Raw genomic sequence first — 21734 nt, forward strand, 5'->3', positions numbered from 1 at the left:
GTCCCAGCCAGGGCTGGCTGAACACAAAAACTAAGTAAACCAGACAAAAACTCATATGAACAATGGAAGGGAAAACTTAGCTTTAGGAAGGCAGGAACCAAACTGGAAACCAGGAGCCACAGTCAGGAAAAATCACCAGCAAGAAACTAGGGAGTCGGCTGCCTTAAATCCAATCAGAAACTCCTGATGTCCAATCGCAGTCCTCTTCCTCAGGTGGCCGGTCTCTGCCATTTAGATCAGCTTCATTACCTACCTTCACCAACAGAGGGAGTCCAGATAGAGAACTCACTACTCCTCTGTCAGCACAGCCAGCTCCATAACCCTCACCAGAAGCCAGAGGCAAACCCAAAAATGAGCTCACAACAGATAGGTATCCAGTTTTCAGAATAGGTGATTATGGAAGTCATGCTGCCCATATGCGACCATCTTAGAGCGTTATGCTATGAGCATGAAGAGTTAACTTTGTGACAAGCAACATATGGGGGAACTTTGAACAGTGACAGACAACCTTGAAGTATTGTGCTATTGTTAGAAGACTTGCCAGTGGCAAACAAATCTTGGGTTGTAATCAGTAACAAACAACCTATTGCGCCACGGCAATTTACTGATGATTCAGCCTAAACAAACTGCACAGATGTGATAGGGGAGTGTCAGGATCCCGTCAGCGCCGGAGTGCAGCCTCCGCTGAGCAGGGACTCACCCGCACTGTAGGGGGCCCGGGGTCAGGTACAGCCGGAAAGTACAGATACACAGGACCTATGGACGCTGAAGTTTAGCAAGCAGTGAAGGACCTACGGTCATGTGACTGCAAGGGGGCAGGGCTTAGCGTCCTGCTTTCAGAGATGGCAGGATACTATACAGAAATACTCAGAGTCAGGCAAAACGGAGGTCATACACAGAGATATCAGTAAAGTACCAGGGATGAGACAGAGCGGATAGACAGACATAGAAGTTACCAAGCAGAATCCAAAGCAATATCCAGAGAACAGACCGAGTCATACACAGAGAATCAAGTAACCAGAACACAGCACAGACACACTCAGGGGTCACCACACAATGCCAAGGGCGAAAGTATAACTGACGGGGATGGGAGCGTCCTGAGGCTATAAGAAGCCTCTCCCAGAACCAGGGAGAGGCCACAATCATAGCCCCAGGTGTGCAGGTAAGCCTGCACTGGGATCACAACCTTTAACCCCAGAAATGCCAGTCATCAGCTCTGGTTCCAGACATTAACCCCACGTGTGCGAGTCAAACCCGCACTGAGATCATGACAGGGAGGATGTGGAAGTTGTGTATTAAAAAGGGGACCTTGTGTCAGCAAGGTAGGGACATTCCAGAAGGTATCGTGGACGCACGGTTTCTGCGATGACAAGACCAGAGTATTTCCTTCTCGCTGACACTGTGGTCCCTCCAGTGGAGAAGCGATGTTACAATACTTGGTAATGTACTGATGCTTATTTCTCTATGTACTATAATTCATATTAATTGTATGATTCACATGAAATGAATTAACAAAACAGGGTAATATTATATCTGCCATTCCATATTTCAGCATTATCCTGATGTAATCTTAATAAATTGTTACATTATTGTTTTACCATAAAACTGTATTCAGTGTGCCTAATTTGTATATCAGTGAGCGTTATGTAAGTAAGGGCGTACCCGCCCTGTCACTTTGACGTGGTAAAACAGTCTTCTAAGCATAACACTCCAAGTCAAATTCTATAATACACATTAATCCCAGAAGCATGAAAATTAGATTTCTAGGGTCTCGCACTTGGGGTTACGCATGGCAGTGTTTTGCGGCATTTAGGGCTTTCAGAAGCCTGGGATATGAATTTCTGCCCTCCAGCAAATCACAGACATACCGTGTGTGGACTCTAGGAAATGGTAAAATCGCAAGGGAAAAAATAATGCCAATATCATTGGCCTGTGAGCTTCCAGGCCAAAGATAAGAAAAGGAGTTAGATGTGTGTTCCTCCCAGAAAACAGCCCATATGTGAGGTCAGCAAAGTAGGAGTTTTATTTTTATGGCCGAAGCATAAAACAGGAACGTCCATCTTTGACTTTTATTCAGAGCCAGGAGAGAAAGCTGAACACCATTGTCACGGGTCCTTCTCGGATACCACACAATCAACAGAGCGAGGGAAGTGTGAACAATCCCAAGACCTTTATTATAGGCAAAAATAAAAGGTCCATAAAAAACCACCACACTGAGGATACAAGAGTCCAGAACACGAATACAGTTCAGTAACAGGATGAATGTTCAAGGAGATGAGAGTCCAATAATCCAGCAGCCAGAGGATAAAATGGGTCCATATGCTTCCCATTCTCTCTGACATGCTGTCTTCACACGATCATCACCACACAGGGTCTGACTTGAACAGCTCCTGTCCTCCCCACCCCCCTCCTTATGTTCAGGGGTAGTCAGACAGGTTGGGGCGATTTTCAGGCCTCCCAGACCTGACAAAGGTGCCTTGGGGATTAAGGCACTACAGGGGGTTCATCAAGAGGCATAGATACAGTCAGGCTGCAGACAATAAGTGAGCTAATTCAATTATCAGCCTTTTGGAAGGTAATTGAGACTCTAGACAATATGGGGAATACACGGAATGATACACGGCAACAAGAAAACACTGTGGAAATCCGTAAAATATAAATAGACACAAAATGATTCCCACATAACATATCACACCATCACAACCATGCTGGGGTACTGGATCATTTCGTTGGGATCTCTCCTCCCCTTTATCAACACGTCATACCGGTAACGGATATTCAGTAAGTTTTGTATTTCTATCCCTTTTATTTCATAGCTTTTTATCCATATTCATATTTTGTCTCTTGTAATATCTTTTTATCTTTTGTAAACACTGCCGATTCTTCCGGAGTAAGATTATAAATTTGCAAGCTTCGTTCTTCTTGCTCTATAAGCTATCCGCCATGTACTCTGCGCAAATTTACGTTACCAAACAGGTGTGCGATCCGCCTATAAGAGGTCGGTGGTGGCAGCATAGTTTTCCTATTTATGTGGTGTTGGGGACTTGATAGTGACTGGATTGAGGTAAATATATGTTCCTATCAGGAACCGGTGGTATATATACACTGTGCCGAAATATCCGACATAAATTAGAGCAGCTGCGCTTATTTTCTTATCCCCTGGCAATACCCTTATTGGCCAGTAGGGTAAGGGGGTGCCAGTGAGCTGCAAGTTCCTGATAAGTTTGTGACAATGGGGTCATATAGTGTTATATATAGTTATACAGGGTGGTCTGTCTCCATAAGGATGGCTCTTTAAGTATTCAGAAATATGCCAGATAAATAACCCCCTGCTATAGATGCTTCATTATTATTATTATTACTACCAATCTGCTTCATCCTCGGGTATGTCCACTGGCTGCAATACCATCATCACCCATATTTCCTGACCCCACTCACCCTGTATCTGTCTGCTGCTTGTTTTCTCTCCCCTGCATGGTTCTCACCTTCATTCCTTGATGCTAACACACAGGTGGCCTTATCTGTCCATTTGGATCTGACTATTTCCTTCTGCATTTTCCCTTCTGACTTCTATTTTCTCCCCTCCGGTGTCTGTGATCCGTCTCCCTGCCGCCCCTCGCTCCTGATCACACCTGGCCTATTTCATGTGCACTTGGCTTGTTATAAACTCTGAGTCTCAGGTCTGTCTGACCATGGTCTGTCTCCATGAGTATGCAGAAATATTCCCAGAAATGGAGCAGGAGGTACGACTAACCACTGTTAATAAATGTGCTAAATCGCTTTCTTTTTCCTCCCCACTTCCTCTCACCATGCTGACATACGCTCTAACAGTTTTGGCTCCATTACTCCTCACCCTCCTTCGCTATCCACAAACCCCAGCACCCACCAAGTAATAATCTCTCCTTCCCTCTTGCCTCCTGACCTGACCTCCTCCGCTACCCGCTCCTCGACCTCAGAGCTCTCCTACTAAAACATAAAACAAGCCGTCCACTCTCCTCCCACATGCTCTCCCTCTCTCTGCTTCTCCTCACTGCTGGTGACATATCTCCCAATCCTGGACCCCCACAGCTCATACCTCCCATTATTACCCCCTTCTATCGCTCCCAACCCAATATAAACACCCAAAATCTCGCCCACTTCAAATCTGTGCCCTTCACACCCACCACCCTGCTCCCTCTCTCTGGATCACTCTGGAATGCCCGCTCTGGCTGCAATAAACTCCATGTGATTCACAACCTCTTTATCTCTTGTAATTTTTCCTTCCTGGGCCTCACCGAAACATTGCTGACACCCCCAGACACTGCCTCCCCTGCTGCGCTATGTTACAGTGGTCTCCACTTCACCCACACTCCTTGCCCTGGCAACAGACATGGTGGAGGAGTGGGCCTTCTCCTTTCTTCCAACTGCACCTTCAACCCAATCCCACCTCTTCCCTCCCTAATCCTCCCCTCTTTTGAAGTCCACTCTGTCCGCATCTACTCCCCCTCCAACCTCCAAGTGGCCGTCATATACCGGCCTCCAGGCCCAACCACTGCCTTTATTGACCAGTTCTCCACCTGGCTTCTTCACTTTCTCTCTGCTGACATTCCCACCATCATCATGGGTGACTTCAACATCCCCAGTGACACCCACCAGTCGGCAGCCTCCAACCTCCTGTCACTCACTTCATCTTTTGGACTTACTCAGTGGTCCTCCTCAGCCACCCACACAGACGGACACACATTAGACCTGGTCTTCACCCGTTTCTACTCCCCAACTATCTTCACAACCTCCCCTCTTCCTCTATCTGACCACCATCTACTCTCTTTCTCATCCCTGTCCTCCTCACCTGTCACCCATGTCCAGCAGCATGCGCACCCCCCGCAGAAACCACTGGCATCCATATCTTCACTCCACGACACTGACACTACTTTCTACAATGCCACTCTCAAATCCGCTATTGACACAGTCGCCCCTGTCATGCATAACAGAGTGCGACGAATCAATAGACAACCCTGGCACAAGAACATTACTAAAAAGCTTCGGCAAGCATCCAGAACTGCAGAACGGCGCTGGAAGAAAACGCAGTCACAAGATGACTTCACTGCACTCAAACAAGCAACACTTGCATTCAAATCTGCCCTCACCTCTGCTAAACAGGCCTTCTTTACATCCCTTGTATCTTCCCTATCCTACAACCCCAAACAGTTGTTCAACTCTTTTAACTCCCTCCTCCACCCACAACGGCCCCCTCCGACTTCCCTATTCTCTGCCAAGGACTTTGCCGCACACTTCAAAAACAAGATAGGCCAAACACGGCAAGTCTTCATCACTCAACCACCACAACCCCTTTGTATACCAGACCAATGCCCAAACCCCATAACCTCACTCTCCAACATCACTGAAGGGGAGCTTAATTGTCTCCTCCCCCAATCGCACCTCACAACATGTGCACTTGACCCCATCCCACCTCCTCCTCAACCTCACCACCACTCTTATCCCATCCCTAACCCACCTCTTCAACCTATCACTAACGTCCAGTACCTTCCCTTCTGCTTTTAAACATGCCACAATCACGCCTATCCTTAAAAAGCCAACGCTCGACCCAACCGCTATGTCCAGCTACCGCCCAATATCGCTGCTCCCATTCGCTTCCAAACTCCTGGAGCAGCATGTCCACGCTGAACTTTCCTCCCACCTATCATCTAACTTGCTCTTTGACAATCTACAATCTGGTTTCTGCCCCCATCACTCCACTGAGACAGCCCTGATCAAAATTACCAACGACCTACTTACAGCCAAAGGTAACGGACAATACTCTATACTCCTCCTTCTAGACCTATCCTCTGCATTCGACACAGTTGACCACTGCCTCCTACTACAGATCCTCTCCTCCTCTGGCATCAAAGACCTCGCCCTATCCTGGATCTCCTCATACCTCTCCAACCGCACATTCAGCGTCTCCCACTCCCACTCTACCTCCTCATTCCACCCTCTCTCTGTTGGAGTCCCCCAAGGCTCTGTTTTAGGACCCCTACTCTTCTCAATCTATACACTTGGCCTGGGGCAACTCATAAAGTCCCATGGATTCCAGTTCATCTTTATACTGATGACACTCAGATCTACCTCTCTGGCCCAGACGTCACCTCTCTGCTGTCCAGAATCCCGGAGTGTCTATCAGCCATATCCTCCTCCTTCTTCTCCCGCTTCCTCAAACTGAATGTGGACAAATCTGAACTCATCATCTTTCCTCCATCTCACAGATCTTCCTTACCCGACCTAGCTATAACAATTGATGTCATCACGCTTTCCCCTGTCCCAGATATCCGATGCCTCGGAGTAACCTTTGACTCTGCCCTGTCCTTCAAACCGCACATCCAAGCTCTTTCTACCTCCTGTCGCCTCCAGCTCAAAAATATTTCCAGAATCCGTCCTTTCCTCAACCCTCAATCTACTAAAATGCTTGTACATACCCTCATCATCTCCCGCCTCAACTACTGCAACATCCTTTTCTGTGGTCTCCCTTCTAACACCCTTGCACCTCTCCAGTCCAACATTAACTCTGCCGCCCGACTAATTCATCTCTCTCCTCGCTACTCCTCTGCTTCTCCCCTCTGCAAATCTCTTCACTGGCTTCTATTCCCTCAGCGTATCCAATTCAAATTACTAATACTGACCTACAAGGCCATCTATAACCTGTCTCCCCCATATGTCTCGGAACTAATCTCCTGATATCTTCCCTCACGTAATCTCCGATCCTCCCAAGACCTCCTTCTCTCCTGCACACTTATTCGTTCCTCACTCAACCGCCTCCAAGACTTCTCCCGAATATCCCCCATCCTCTGGAATTCTTTGCCCCAACACGTCCGACTATCAACCACATTCGGATCCTTCAGACGGAACCTGAAAACCCATCTCTTCAGGAAAGCCTACAGCCTGCAATGATCCCCACTGCCTCCTCACCACTACTGGAGATATCACGTCAACCAACACCGGAACTACTGCAACCCCCAACCTACTGTCTCCTTCCCCACCATCCTGTAGACTGTAAGCCCGAAAGGGCAGGGTCCTCTTCCCTCTATATCAGTCTGTGATTGTTAGTTTACTGTAAGTGATATCTGTAATTTGTATGTAACCCCTTCTCATGTACAGCACCATGGAACCAATGGGGCTATAGAAATAATAATAATAATCTCATCATCCGACACTATGGTGACTGAGGGAGGGACACGCTGTTACACTGTGGTGACTGAGGGAGGGACACGCTGTTACACTGTGGTGGTCGGGGGAGGGACACGCTGTTACACTGTGGTGGTCGGGGGAGGGACACGCTGTTACCCTGTGGTGGTCGGGGGAGGGACACGCTGTTACACTGTGGAGGTCGGGGGAGGGACACGCTGTTACACTGTGGTGGTTGGGGGAGGGACACGCTGTTACACTGTGGTGGTCGGGGGAGGGACACGCTGTTACACTGTGGTGGTCGGGGGAGGGACACGCTGTTACACTGTGGTGGCCGGGGGAGGGACACGCTGTTACACTGTGGTGGCCGGGGGAGGGACACGCTGTTACACTGTGGTGGTCGGGGGAGGGACACGCTGTTACACTGTGGTGGTCGGGGGAGGGACACGCTGTTACACTGTGGTGACTGAGGGAGGGACACGCTGTTACACTGTGGTGACCGGGGGAGGGACACGCTGTTACACTGTGGTGGTCGGGGGAGGGACACGCTGTTACACTGTGGTGGTCGGGGGAGGGACACGCTGTTACACTGTGGTGGTCGGGGGAGGGACACGCTGTTACACTGTGGTGGTCGGGGGAGGGACACGCTGTTACACTGTGGTGACTGAGGGAGGGACACGCTGTTACACTGTGGTGGTCGGGGGAGGGACACACTGTTACCCTGTGGTGGTCGGGGGAGGGACACGCTGTTACACTGTGGAGGTCGGGGGAGGGACACGCTGTTACACTGTGGAGGTCGGGGGAGGGACACGCTGTTACACTGTGGTGACTGAGGGAGGGACACGCTGTTACACTGTGGTGGTCGGGGGAGGGACACGCTGTTACACTGTGGTGACCGGGGGAGGGACACGCTGTTACCCTGTGGTGGTCGGGGGAGGGACACGCTGTTACACTGTGGAGGTCGGGGGAGGGACACGCTGTTACACTGTGGTGGTTGGGGGAGGGACACGCTGTTACACTGTGGTGGTCGGGGGAGGGACACGCTGTTACACTGTGGTGGTCGGGGGAGGGACACGCTGTTACACTGTGGTGACCGGGGGAGGGACACGCTGTTACACTGTGGTGGTCGGGGGAGGGACACGCTGTTACACTGTGGTGGTCGGGGGAGGGACACGCTGTTACACTGTGGTGGTCGGGGGAGGGACACGCTGTTACACTGTGGTGACCGGGGGAGGGACACGCTGTTACACTGTGGTGGTCGGGGGAGGGACACGCTGTTACACTGTGGTGGCCGGGGGAGGGACACGCTGTTACACTGTGGTGGTCGGGGGAGGGACACGCTGTTACACTGTGGTGGCCGGGGGAGGGACACGCTGTTACACTGTGGTGGTCGGGGGAGGGACACGCTGTTACACTGTGGTGGTCGGGGGAGGGACACGCTGTTACACTGTGGTGGTCGGGGGAGGGACACGCTGTTACACTGTGGTGACCGGGGGAGGGACACGCTGTTACACTGTGGTGGTCGGGGGAGGGACACGCTGTTACACTGTGGTGGTCGGGGGAGGGACACGCTGTTACACTGTGGTGGTCGGGGGAGGGACACGCTGTTACACTGTGGTGGTCGGGGGAGGGACACGCTGTTACACTGTGGTGGTCGGGGGAGGGACACGCTGTTACACTGTGGTGGTCGGGGGAGGGACACGCTGTTACACTGTGGTGGTCGGGGGAGGGACACGCTGTTACACTGTGGTGACCGGGGGAGGGACACGCTGTTACACTGTGGTGGCCGGGGGAGGGACACGCTGTTACACTGTGGTGGCCGGGGGAGGGACACGCTGTTACACTGTGGTGGTCGGGGGAGGGACACGCTGTTACACTGTGGTGGCCGGGGGAGGGACACGCTGTTACACTGTGGTGGTCGGGGGAGGGACACGCTGTTACACTGTGGTGACCGGAGGGAAAGTAGCAACTTCACACAGACGAGGGACAGCGTCATTTTTTATTCTTGATTGTTTACAGGGGACAGTGGCTTCCGTGGATGAGGTGCACAGTGAGTAATTTACACTTGAATTCATCTATCATCATTGTCCGCTGGTCGCACGGGGACACGACGGACAGCACTGCTGACTCTGAGGTGACGGTACGTGTCACACGCATCATCCGTCTGTGGGACGTTTTGCAGATCCAGGGGCACCACACGCTGCCCCGCCCCCAGCACACGCTGCCCCGCCCCCAGCACACGCTGCCCCGCCTCCAGGACTCGCTGCCCCGCCCCCAGCACACTATGCCCCGCCCATTTACCCAGGCTCCGTGGTTTCGCCCTTCCCCGTCGCTGCAGCCCACTCTGCACTCACCACCGCAACTCTGGCCGCGGGGTTTCCCGGTGACGTGTGCAGAGCGCGGGCCCTCAGCAGAGGAATCAAGATCCGGGGCCCCCGAGCACCGAGCGCCGCCATCACCCGGATGTCACCTTCACTGACAGTCAGACTGACCCCGTGTGGGAGGAGCCGCCCGGCCGGGAGCATGCGCAGTAACCGGGAGCATCGGGAAGGGCGGGGCGAAGGGACGAGAAGCTCTGCAGAGTCTCTGGTGTCCCCGGGGTGCGATGCTCTGCAGGGTCTCTGGTGTCCCCGGGGTGCGATGCTCTGCTGCGTCTCTGGTGCCCCCGGGATGTGATGCTCTGCAGGGTCTCTGGTGTCCCCGGGGTGCGATGCTCTGCTGCGTCTCTGGTGCCCCCGGGGTGCGACACTCTGCAGGGTCTCTGGTGTCCCCGGGATGTGATGCTCTGCAGGGTCTCTGGTGTCCCCCGGGGTGCGATGCTCTGCTGCGTCTCTGGTGTCCCCGGGGTGCGATCCTCTGCAGAGTCTCTGGTGTCCCCAGGGTGCGATGCTGTGCAGGGTCTCTGGTGCCCCCGGGATGTGATGCTCTGCCGCGTCTCTGGTGTCCCCGGGGTGCGATGCTCTGCAGGGTCTCTGGTGCCCCCGGGATGTGATGCTGTGCAGGGTCTCTGGTGCCCCCGGGATGTGATGCTCTGCCGCGTCTCTGGTGTCCCCGGGGTGCGATGCTCTGCAGGGTCTCTGGTGTCCCCGGGATGTGATGCTCTGCAGGGTCTCTGGTGTCCCCGGGGTGCGATGCTCTGCAGGGTCTCTGGTGCCCCCGGGATGTGATGCTCTGCCGCGTCTCTGGTGTCCCCGGGGTGCGATGCTCTGCAGGGTCTCTGGTGTCCCCGGGATGTGATGCTCTGCAGGGTCTCTGGTGTCCCCGGGGTGCGATGCTCTGCTGCGTCTCTGGTGCCCCCGGGGTGCGACACTCTGCAGGGTCTCTGGTGTCCCCGGGGTGCGATGCTCTGCAGGGTCTCTGGTGTCCCCGGGGTGCGATGCTCTGCAGGGTCTCTGGTGTCCCCGGGGTGCGATGCTCTGCAGGGTCTCTGGTGCCCCCGGGATGTGATGCTCTGCTGCGTCTCTGGTGTCCCCGGGGTGCGATGCTCTGCAGGGTCTCTGGTGTCCCCGGGGTGCGATCCTCTGCAGAGTCTCTGGTGTCCCCGGGGTGCGATGCTCTGCTGCGTCTCTGGTGCCCCCGGGGTGCGACACTCTGCAGGGTCTCTGGTGTCCCCGGGGTGCGATCCTCTGCAGAGTCTCTGGTGTCCCCAGGGTGCGATGCTCTGCAGGGTCTCTGGTGTCCCCGGGGTGCGATGCTCTGCAGGGTCTCTGGTGCCCCCGGGATGTGATGCTCTGCTGCGTCTCTGGTGTCCCCGGGGTGCGATGCTCTGCAGGGTCTCTGGTGTCCCCGGGGTGCGATCCTCTGCAGAGTCTCTGGTGTCCCCAGGGTGCGATGCTCTGCAGGGTCTCTGATGTCCCCAGGGTGCGATGCTCTGCAGGGTCTCTGGTGCCCCCGGGATGTGATGCTCTGCTGCGTCTCTGGTGTCCCCAGGGTGCGACGCTCTGCAGGGTCTCTGGTGTCCCCGGGATGTGATGCTCTGCAGAGTCTCTGGTGTCCCCGGGGTGCGATGCTCTGCTGCGTCTCTGGTGTCCCCGGGGTGCGACACTCTGCAGGGTCTCTGGTGTCCCCGGGGTGCAATCCTCTGCAGAGTCTCTGGTGTCCCCGGGATGTGATGCTCTGCAGGGTCTCTGGTGTCCCCAGGGTGCGACACTCTGCAGGGTCTCTGGTGTCCCCGGGGTGCGATGCTCTGCTGCGTCTCTGGTGCCCCCGGGATGTGATGCTCTGCAGGGTCTCTGGTGTCCCCGGGATGTGATGCTCTGCAGAGTCTCTGGTGTCCCCGGGGTGCGACGCTCTGCAGGGTCTCTGGTGTCCCCGGGATGTGATGCTCTGCAGGGTCTCTGGTGTCCCCGGGATGTGATGCTCTGCTGCGTCTCTGGTGTCCCCGGGGTGCGACACTCTGCAGGGTCTCTGGTGTCCCCGGGGTGCAATCCTCTGCAGAGTCTCTGGTGTCCCCGGGATGTGATGCTCTGCAGGGTCTCTGGTGTCCCCAGGGTGCGACGCTCTGCAGGGTCTCTGGTGTCCCCAGGGTGCGACGCTCTGCAGGGTCTCTGGTGTCCCCGGGATGTGATGCTCTGCTGCGTCTCTGATGCCCCCGGGATGTGATGCTCTGCAGGGTCTCTGGTGTCCCCGGGATGTGATGCTCTGGAGAGTCTCTGGTGTCCCCGGGGTGCGACGCTCTGCAGGGTCTCTGGTGTCCCCGGGATGTGATGCTCTGCAGGGTCTCTGGTGTCCCCGGGATGTGATGCTCTGCTGCGTCTCTGGTGTCCCCAGGGTGCGACGCTCTGCAGGGTCTCTGGTGTCCCCGGGATGTGATGCTCTGCAGAGTCTCTGGTGTCCCCGGGGTGCGATGCTCTGCTGCGTCTCTGGTGTCCCCGGGGTGCGACACTCTGCAGGGTCTCTGGTGTCCCTGGGGTGCGATCCTCTGCAGAGTCTCTGGTGTCCCCAGGGTGCGACGCTCTGCAGGGTCTCTGGTGTCCCCGGGGTGCGATGCTCTGCAGGGTCTCTGGTGTCCCCAGGGTGCGATGCTCTGCAGGGTCTCTGGTGCCCCCGGGATGTGATGCTCTGCTGCGTCTATGGTGTCCCCGGGATGTGATGCTCTGCTGCGTCTCTGGTGTCCCCAGGGTGCGACGCTCTGCAGGGTCTCTGGTGTCCCCGGGATGTGATGCTCTGCAGAGTCTCTGGTGTCCCCGGGGTGCGATGCTCTGCTGCGTCTCTGGTGTCCCCGGGGTACGACACTCTGCAGGGTCTCTGGTGTCCCCGGGGTGCAATCCTCTGCAGAGTCTCTGGTGTCCCCAGGGTGCGATGCTCTGCAGGGTCCTGGTGTCCCCGGGATGTGATGCTCTGCTGCATCTATGGTGTCCCCAGGGTGCGTTGCTCTGCAGGGTCTCTGGTGTCCCCAGGGTGCGGCGCTCTGCAGGGTCTCTGGTGTCCCCAGGGTGCGATGCTCTGCTGCGTCTCTGGTGTCCCCGGGGTGCGACACTCTGCAGGGTCTTGGTGTCCCCGGGATGTGATGCTCTGCTGCGTCTCTGGTGTCCCCAGGGTGCGTTGCTCTGCAGGGTCTCTGGTGTCCCCGGGGTGCGATGCTCTGCAGGGTCCTGGTGTCCCCGGGGTGCGATGCTCTGCAGGGTCTCTGGTGCCCCCGGGATGTGATGCTCTGCTGCGTCTATGGTGTCACCAGGGTGCGATGCTCTTCAGGGTCTCTGGTGTCCCCGGGGTGCGATGCTCTGCTGCGTCTCTGGTGCCCCCGGGGTGCGACACTCTGCAGGGTCTCTGGTGTCCCCGGGATGTGATGCTCTGCAGGGTCTCTGGTGTCCCCCGGGGTGCGATGCTCTGCTGCGTCTCTGGTGTCCCCGGGGTGCGATCCTCTGCAGAGTCTCTGGTGTCCCCAGGGTGCGATGCTGTGCAGGGTCTCTGGTGCCCCCGGGATGTGATGCTCTGCCGCGTCTCTGGTGTCCCCGGGGTGCGATGCTCTGCAGGGTCTCTGGTGCCCCCGGGATGTGATGCTGTGCAGGGTCTCTGGTGCCCCCGGGATGTGATGCTCTGCCGCGTCTCTGGTGTCCCCGGGGTGCGATGCTCTGCAGGGTCTCTGGTGTCCCCGGGATGTGATGCTCTGCAGGGTCTCTGGTGTCCCCGGGATGTGATGCTCTGCTGCGTCTATGGTGTCCCCGGGATGTGATGCTCTGCTGCGTCTCTGGTGTCCCCAGGGTGCGACGCTCTGCAGGGTCTCTGGTGTCCCCGGGATGTGATGCTCTGCAGAGTCTCTGGTGTCCCCGGGGTGCGATGCTCTGCTGCGTCTCTGGTGTCCCCGGGGTACGACACTCTGCAGGGTCTCTGGTGTCCCCGGGGTGCAATCCTCTGCAGAGTCTCTGGTGTCCCCAGGGTGCGATGCTCTGCAGGGTCCTGGTGTCCCCGGGATGTGATGCTCTGCTGCATCTATGGTGTCCCCAGGGTGCGTTGCTCTGCAGGGTCTCTGGTGTCCCCAGGGTGCGGCGCTCTGCAGGGTCTCTGGTGTCCCCAGGGTGCGATGCTCTGCTGCGTCTCTGGTGTCCCCGGGGTGCGACACTCTGCAGGGTCTTGGTGTCCCCGGGATGTGATGCTCTGCTGCGTCTCTGGTGTCCCCAGGGTGCGTTGCTCTGCAGGGTCTCTGGTGTCCCCGGGGTGCGATGCTCTGCAGGGTCCTGGTGTCCCCGGGGTGCGATGCTCTGCAGGGTCTCTGGTGCCCCCGGGATGTGATGCTCTGCTGCGTCTATGGTGTCACCAGGGTGCGATGCTCTTCAGGGTCTCAGGTGTCCCCGGGGTGCGATGCTCTGCAGGGTCTCTGGTGCCTCCGGGGTGCGATGCTCTGCAGGGTCACTGGTGCCCCGGGATGTGATGCTCTGCAGGGTCACTGGTGTCCCTGGGGTGCGACGCTCTGCAGGGTCTCTGGTGCCTCCGGGGTGCGATGCTCTGCAGGGTCTCTGGTGCCCCCGGGGTGCGACGCTCTGCAGGGTCTCTGGTGCATCCGGGGTGCGATGCTCTGCAGGGTCTCTGGTGCCCCCGGGGTGCGATGCCCCTGCACACTGACCTACATCAGATGTCATCATGGAGCCATTCTTCCCACGGAGCTGCAGTATGTGTGATCACAGCTGTGTCTTGAGATGCATGTGCTGTACACCCCGGGATGTGCCGCGTACCCCAGGATGTGCCGTGTACCCCAGGATGTGTCGTGTACCCCAGGATGTGTCATGTACCCCAGAATGTGTAGTATACCCCAGAATGTGCTGCGTACCCCAGAATGTGCCGTGTACCCCAGGATGTGCCATGTACCCCAGGATGTGCCGTGTACCCCAGGATGTGTCGTATACCCCAGAATGTGCCGTGTACCCCAGAATGTGTCGTGTACCCCAGGATGTGCCATGTACCCCAGGATGTGTCATGTACCCCAGAATGTGTCGTGTACCCCAGGATGTGCCATGTACCCCAGGATGTGCCATGTACCCCAGGATGTGTCATGTACCCCAGGATGTGTAGTATACCCCAGGATGTGCCGTATACCCCAGAATGTGCCGTATACCCCAGAATGTGTAGTATACCCCAGGATGTGTAGTATACCCCAGGATGTGTAGTATACCCCAGGATGTGTCGTGTACCCCAGGATGTGTCATGTACCCCAGGATGTGTCATGTACCCCAGGATGTGCCGTGTACCCCAGAATGTGCCGTGTACCCCAGAATGTGTCGTGTACCCCAGGATGTGCCGTATACCCCAGGATGTGCCGTATACCCCAGGATGTGTCGTATACCCCAGGATGTGTCGTATACCCCAGAATGTGCCGTATACCCCAGAATGTGTCGTATACCCCAGAATATTAGTGATGGGTAAAATGCGATTTTTTGGTGAGCCGGCTCTTTTGGCTCCGAAAATGGCTCTTTATTTCCTATTACCTTTGGCTTTAAATTTGAAGCCAAATTCTGGTATGTGTTAACCCATGATTGTATACCTTTTAGTAAAAATCTACACATGTGCCAATTTATGACATAAAACAGAATAGTTTCCAGAATAACCAGATTTTATATTTGCTGTAAAAACTTTAACAAACACAAACATGCAAAATAGCAACAAGACCCTAATTATCAGTGCCACATTTTAAAGCTCCCTTCACACTTCGCAAGTTCGCTGTGGGCTGTCTGCTGCAAACAGTAAAACTGCAGCGTCACATGTCGCATCTGCATCCAGGCGGATTTAGATAAGGAATTTGTGCCGTTGTGGGTCGGGCGGTGACAGCACGGAGGCCGATCACGGAGTTCTGTGCGCCTGTCATGCCTGTCGCATCTCCGGCCCCTGAGGCAGAAGAGAAAAGGCAGCGCTGGAGCCGGGAAAGGTAAGAATTGAGCCTACCCCTTTACACCTGATCATTTCCAAAATAACATTTTGTGTATTCTGTTTAGTATGAAAACATTAACAAATATAAAATGTGCAAAAATATAACAAATGCTCAAAACAGCAGCAGAAAACCATTTTCAAAAATGCAACATGTTAAGATTGTCATTAAGAAAGACCAAGTGCTGGAGCTCGGAGGGGCTGATCCCATTTCTTCTCTCTGTTATTATTTGCCCTGCTGCTCTGGAGAAAATCTGCAGGCGATCAACCTCCCTCTTTATTTATTTGTGGGTATTTTAAAAATAGTCTGTGAGGAAATTAATACCCAAGTTCCTCACCGTCACCAATATGGTTGCAAAATTGGGAGGATTTGATTACACGCACCTCAATCTGCAGTCACTAGTGTTTGTTAGGCCGGAGTCACACTGGGGAGGAATCCGGGAGAGTGAGAGGCGCTAAAAGCCGCATTACACACGGACCAATGATTCTCTATGGGGCAGCTCCCATCAGCCATATATTTCTCATCCGTATCCTACGCTCCGTGCCACTCGCAGCATGCGGGGACTGTCAGCGTACTACGGCCGTAATACGCCAATGCAAGTCTATGGGTGCGCAAAAAATACGGATTACACACGGACCACACATGTGACCTGCGAGAAATACGCACCCGGTGTCTTTTAGAAAAGGTGGCAATTCAGTGCGCGATACAGTAAACTCACACTGACAGGTTTAATAAAGAAATGAAAGAATAGATATAGACACATAGAATACTTATATATATATACACACCCACGCATTCTATGTGTCTATATCTATTCTTTCATTTCTTTATTAAAACTGTCATAGGGCTCCATTATATGTCCATTTTGCAAGCCTGCGAGAAAATCTCGTCATACGGATTACATACGGATTACATACGGATGCTGACATGCGCAAAATACGCGACCACACCTTGATTACGGATGACATACGGAGCACTGTTTAGGGGTCTGTCATCCGTATTACGCATGTAAACTACGGACCGTATTTTGCGCAGGTTAGTGTGACTCCGGCCTTACACTCTGTATCCGTCCACGACACATCCATCCAGGGTAGGGCAGGCTGCCAGGAACACAGCGTGTGTGTTAACTTAAAAACAATCACAAGAGGGCAAGGAATGCTTGTCACAGATTGGAGGGGGCTGTGAGTGCTATGTGCTGCAGCAGGAGGCGCATACATTCTTTCTCAGTCTCCTGGATAAGATCAGAGTGACTACTGCCGGGAGGGGCGGGGCAAGAGGGGACTGACTGTGGAACGTGAACTGGCAAAGAGCCGTTTAAATTTCAATTGGCTCCCTGCCAGGAGCCAGCTCATATGATTCACTATAAAGAGCCGGCTCTTAGAGCCGGCTCCTTCGGGAGCTACCCATCACTACAGAATATGCCGTGTACCCCAGGATGTGTCGTATACCCCAGGATGTGTCGTGTACCCCAGGATGTGTCGTATACCCCAGGATGTGTCGTGTACCCCAGGATGTGCCGTGTACCCCAGAATATGTCGTGTACCCCAGGATGTGTCGTGTACCCCAGGATGTGTCGTATACCCCAGGATGTGTCGTGTACCCCAGGATGTGTCGTATACCCCAGGATGTGTCGTGTACCCCAGGATGTGCCATGTACCCCAGGATGTGCCGTGTACCCCAGGATGTGTCGTGTACCTCAGAATATGTCGTGTACCCCAGGATGTGTCGTATACCCCAGGATGTGTCGTATACCCCAGGATGTGTCGTGTACCCCAGGATGTGTCGTGTACCTCAGGATGTGTCGTGTACCCCAGGATGTGTCGTGTACCCCAGAATGTGTCGTGTACCCCAGGATGTGTCGTCTACCCCAGGATGTGTCGTCTACCCCAGGATATGTCGTGTACCCCAGGATGTGCCGTGTACCCCAGGATGTGTCGTGTACCCCAGGATGTGTCGTGTACCCCAGGATGTGTCGTGTACCTCAGAATATGTCGTGTACCCCAGGATGTGTCGTGTACCTCAGAATATGTTGTGTTCCCCAGGATGTGCCGTATACCCCAGGATATGTCGTGTACCCCAGAATGTGTCGTGTACCCCAGGATGTGTCGTCTACCCCAGGATGTGTCGTGTACCCCAGAATGTGTCGTCTACCCCAGGATGTCGTGTACCCCAGGATGTGTCGTGTACCTCAGAATATGTCATGTACCCCAGGAAGTGCCGTATACCCCAGAATGTGTCGTCTACCCCAGGATGTGTCGTGTACCCCAGGATGTGTCGTGTACCCCAGAATGTGTCGTGTACCCCAGAATGTGTCGTCTACCCCAGGATGTGTCGTGTACCTCAGAATATGTCGTGTACCTCAGAATGTGTCGTGTACCCAGGATGTGTCGTGTACCCCAGGATGTGTCGTGTACCTCAGAATGTGTCGTCTACCCCAGGATGTGTCGTGTACCCCAGGATGTGTCGTATACCCCAGGATGTGTCGTGTACCTCAGGATGTGTCGTGTACCCCAGGATGTGTCGTGTACCCCAGAATGTGTCGTGTACCCCAGGATGTGTCGTCTACCCCAGGATGTGTAGTGTACCTCAGAATGTGTTGTGTACCCCAGGATGTGCCGTGTACCTCAGAATGTGTTGTGTACCCCAGAATGTGTCGTGTACCCCAGAATGTGTTGTGTACCCCAGAATATGTCGTATACCCCAGGATGTGTCGTGTACCCCAGGATGTGCCGTGTACCCCAGAATGTGTTGTGTACCCCAGGATGTGCCGTGTACTCCAGAATGTGTCATGTACCCCAGGATGTGTCGTGTACCCCAGAATACGTCGTGTACCCCAGGATGTGTCGTGTACCCCAAGATGTGTCGTGTACCCCAGAATGTGTCGTAGACCCCAGGATGTGTCGTAGACCCCAGGATGTGCCGTATACCCCAGGATGTGCCATGCACCCCAGGATGTGCCGTATACCCCAGGATGTGCCATGTACCCCGGGATGTGTCATATACCCCGGGATGTGTCGTGTACCCCGGGATGTGCCGTGTACCCCGGGATGTGCCGTGTACCCCAGGATGTGTCGTATACCCCAGGATGTGTCGTGTACCCCAGGATGTGCCGTGCACCCCAGGATGTGCCGTGCACCCCAGGATGTGTCGTATACCCCAGGATGTGCCATGCACCCCAGGATGTGCCGTATACCCCAGGATGTGTCGTGTACCCCAGGATGTGTCGTCTACCCCAGGATGTGTCGTGTACCTCAGAATGTGTTGTGTACCCCAGGATGTGCCGTGTACCTCAGAATGTGTCGTGTACCCCAGAATGTGTCGTGTACCCCAGAATATGTTGTATACCCCAGGATGTGTCGTGTACCCCAGGATGTGCCATGTACCCCAGAATGTGTTGTGTACCCCAGGATGTGCCGTGTACTCCAAAATGTGTCATGTACCCCAGGATGTGTCGTGTACCCCAGAATATGTCGTGTACCCCAGGATGTGTCGTGTACCCCAGGATGTGTCGTGTACCCCAGAATGTGTCGTGTACCCCAGGATGTGTCGTAGACCCCAGGATGTGCCGTATACCCCAGGATGTGCCATGCACCCCAGGATGTGCCGTATACCCCAGGATGTGCCGTGTACCCCGGGATGTGTCGTATACCCCGGGATGTGTCGTGTACCCCGGGATGTGTCGTGTACCCCGGGATGTGCCGTGTACCCCGGGATGTGCCGTGTACCCCAGGATGTGCCGTGTACCCCAGGATGTGTCGTGTACCCCAGGATGTGCCGTGTACCCCAGGATGTGCCGTGTTCCCCGGGATGTGTTGTGTTCCCCAGGATGTGCCATGCACCCCAGGATGCACCATATACGGGTATCACGGTGGCTCAGTGGTTAGCGTCTTGCAGTGCTGGGGTCCTGGGTTCAAATCCCACCAAGGACAAGATCTGCAAGGAGTTTGTATGTTCTCCCCGTGTTGCGTGGGTTTCCTCCCACATTCCAAGGACATACTGATATGGAAACACTGAACGCAAAATCGGAAGGGTGAAGGAAATGATCCCAGATGCTCCAATTATTGTAAAACTATAAATCTGAGAATCGTGCCGTGCATTACTCTTCAGTCCCCTGAGTCCTTACTGAATAGGACCACATTTCTCCGCAGTCTTTTGGGGTCTGTCTCTCCACCTTTCTCCGCAGTCTTTTGGGGTCTGTCTCTCCACCTTTCTCTGCAGTCTTTTGGGGTCTGTCTCTCCACCTTTCTCTGCAGTCTTTTGGGGTCTGTCTCTCCCACCTTTCTCTGCAGTCTTTTGGGGTCTGTCTCTCCACCTTTCTCTGTAGTCTTTTGGGGTCTGTCTCTCCCACCTTTCTCTGCAGTCTTGGGATCTGTCTCTCCCTCCTTTCTCTGCAGTCTTTTGGGGTCTGTCTCTCCCTCCTTTCTCTGCAGTCTTTTGGGGTCTGTCTCTCCACCTTTCTCCGCAGTCTTTTGGGGTCTGTCTCTCCACCTTTCTCTGCAGTCTTTTGGGATCTGTCTCTCCCTCCTTTCTCTGCAGTCTTTTGGGGTCTGTCTCTCCCTCCTTTCTCTGCAGTCTTTTGGGGTCTGTCTCTCCCTCCTTTCTCTGCAGTCTTTTGGGGTCTGTCTCCACCTTTCTCCGCAGTCTTTTGGGGTCTGTCTCTCCACCTTTCTCTGCAGTCTTTTGGGGTCTGTCTCTCCACCTTTCTCTGCAGTCTTTTGGGGTCTGTCTCTCCCACCTTTCTCTGCAGTCTTTTGGGGTCTGTCTCTCCACCTTTCTCTGTAGTCTTTTGGGGTCTGTCTCTCCACCTTTCTCTGCAGTCTTTTGGGGTCTGTCTCTCCACCTTTCTCTGCAGTCTTTTGGGGTCTGTCTCTCCACCTTTCTCTGTAGTCTTTTGGGGTCTGTCTCTCCCACCTTTCTCTGCAGTCTTTTGGGATCTGTCTCTCCACCTTTCTCCGCAGTCTTTTGGGGTCTGTCTCTGTCAAGGGAGTTTTAGTCTTCCAATTAGAAATCGTCCAGACCTGAATAAGTAAGATGCTTCTTTATTGGACATGCCGGCATGGAGAGAGAATGACGACCACACCAGATGTGGGCCGTCCTCTGTCTAACTCAATACATATTCTTAAGAGTTTAAATAGCAAAACCGAAAGGGTGTTGTAACATATTGCGTTTGCAGAAAAGAGTACATGGAATATGCTGAGCTTGTTAGAAATCCTTATCTACAGTTACCAGAGAAGTCACGCAAGGCAAGGAAACCTGCTAACGTTCACAAAAAGGAACACCCAAAGGTAACACCTATGTATTACATCAGCTGAAAAGAGTTTCAAAGTCTTAAGCAAAAATAAATGGCATATATGCAGTCATGTGTATATATTGTATATATCTACTCACACACGTACACATATGCATATAGATATATACACATACACCCCATGCACACAAAAGGACTTTATTACAGTTATTATAACATTCCCTCATCTTGTAATAAAATCATCTATCTGTACACATTGGGGACAGATTTCTTTTTGTCAGATTTCACAGAAGATCTTCATATAATCTAGAGGGAGAGTAATACGTTCAGTATATTTATCATTAAGTCCCACAATTTTCATTCTTTCGTTGGATTCCGAGGTCTCCATTCCTTGATGCGTAGGTTTTGTTATGGCAGAGTCAATCAGTCTTTGAACAAGTCCTCTAATACATAGAATAGCACAGCATCCACAAACAATCAGCACTCCGGCCACGATGGTAAGAGATGTCAGCGCAGAAGTGAATACTCCGGACCATTCCCCAAACCATCCTTCAGTCCAGGAATATGTCGTCATCTCCAGAGTTCTCTGCTAATTCATTAGACGGGGCAGTCAGTCCATCAAGAGCTTTGGAGATACTTCCATCAGGATCTGTATCAGGGATAAAGGTGCAACAAAAATCCTCCAAACATTTTATATCCACCTCCCTTTTCTGCTAAGATCTTGTCTAATGCCATCCTATTCTACCAAGCCATGAGAGGAGTTGGTCCTAATTGCTCAGCTGTCCCTTTAACTGCATCTCGGGTATAATTACCAAATCTCTGCTGGTTATAGTACAAGTAGTTTATCCAATCTACATTCATTTTTATAATCACCCACCAAATTATGGATTCCCACCTGCTACCTGGTTCCTAGCCTTGTACTCGGTGGTCACTCCCAGGGAACTCCAATGTCATCTCTGTAGATACTAG

General features: G+C 53.9%; 1 protein-coding gene across 3 annotated transcripts in view; it reads right to left on the reverse strand.

Annotated features, from left to right (window-relative positions):
- LOC141053909 (glutamine amidotransferase-like class 1 domain-containing protein 3, mitochondrial) overlaps positions 1 to 9670 on the reverse strand; it is a 137822-nt gene extending 128152 nt beyond the window's left edge. For 2 of the 3 annotated variants that reach the window (XM_073551077.1, XM_073551076.1), the window contains exon 1: positions 9513 to 9670. In XM_073551077.1, coding sequence (XP_073407178.1) covers positions 9513 to 9614 — 102 coding nt within the window. In that variant the 5' untranslated portion in view covers positions 9615 to 9670. The remainder of the gene's footprint in view (positions 1 to 9512) is intronic. The other variant, XM_073551078.1, reaches the window with a different exon arrangement.
- Between the last annotated feature and the right edge of the window lie 12064 nt (positions 9671 to 21734).

This window comes from Dendrobates tinctorius, unplaced genomic scaffold (genome assembly GCF_039654945.1).
Source record: "Dendrobates tinctorius isolate UK_male_01 unplaced genomic scaffold, ASM3965494v1 ptg000172l, whole genome shotgun sequence".
In the NCBI taxonomy this organism is placed as follows: Eukaryota; Metazoa; Chordata; class Amphibia; order Anura; family Dendrobatidae; genus Dendrobates; species Dendrobates tinctorius.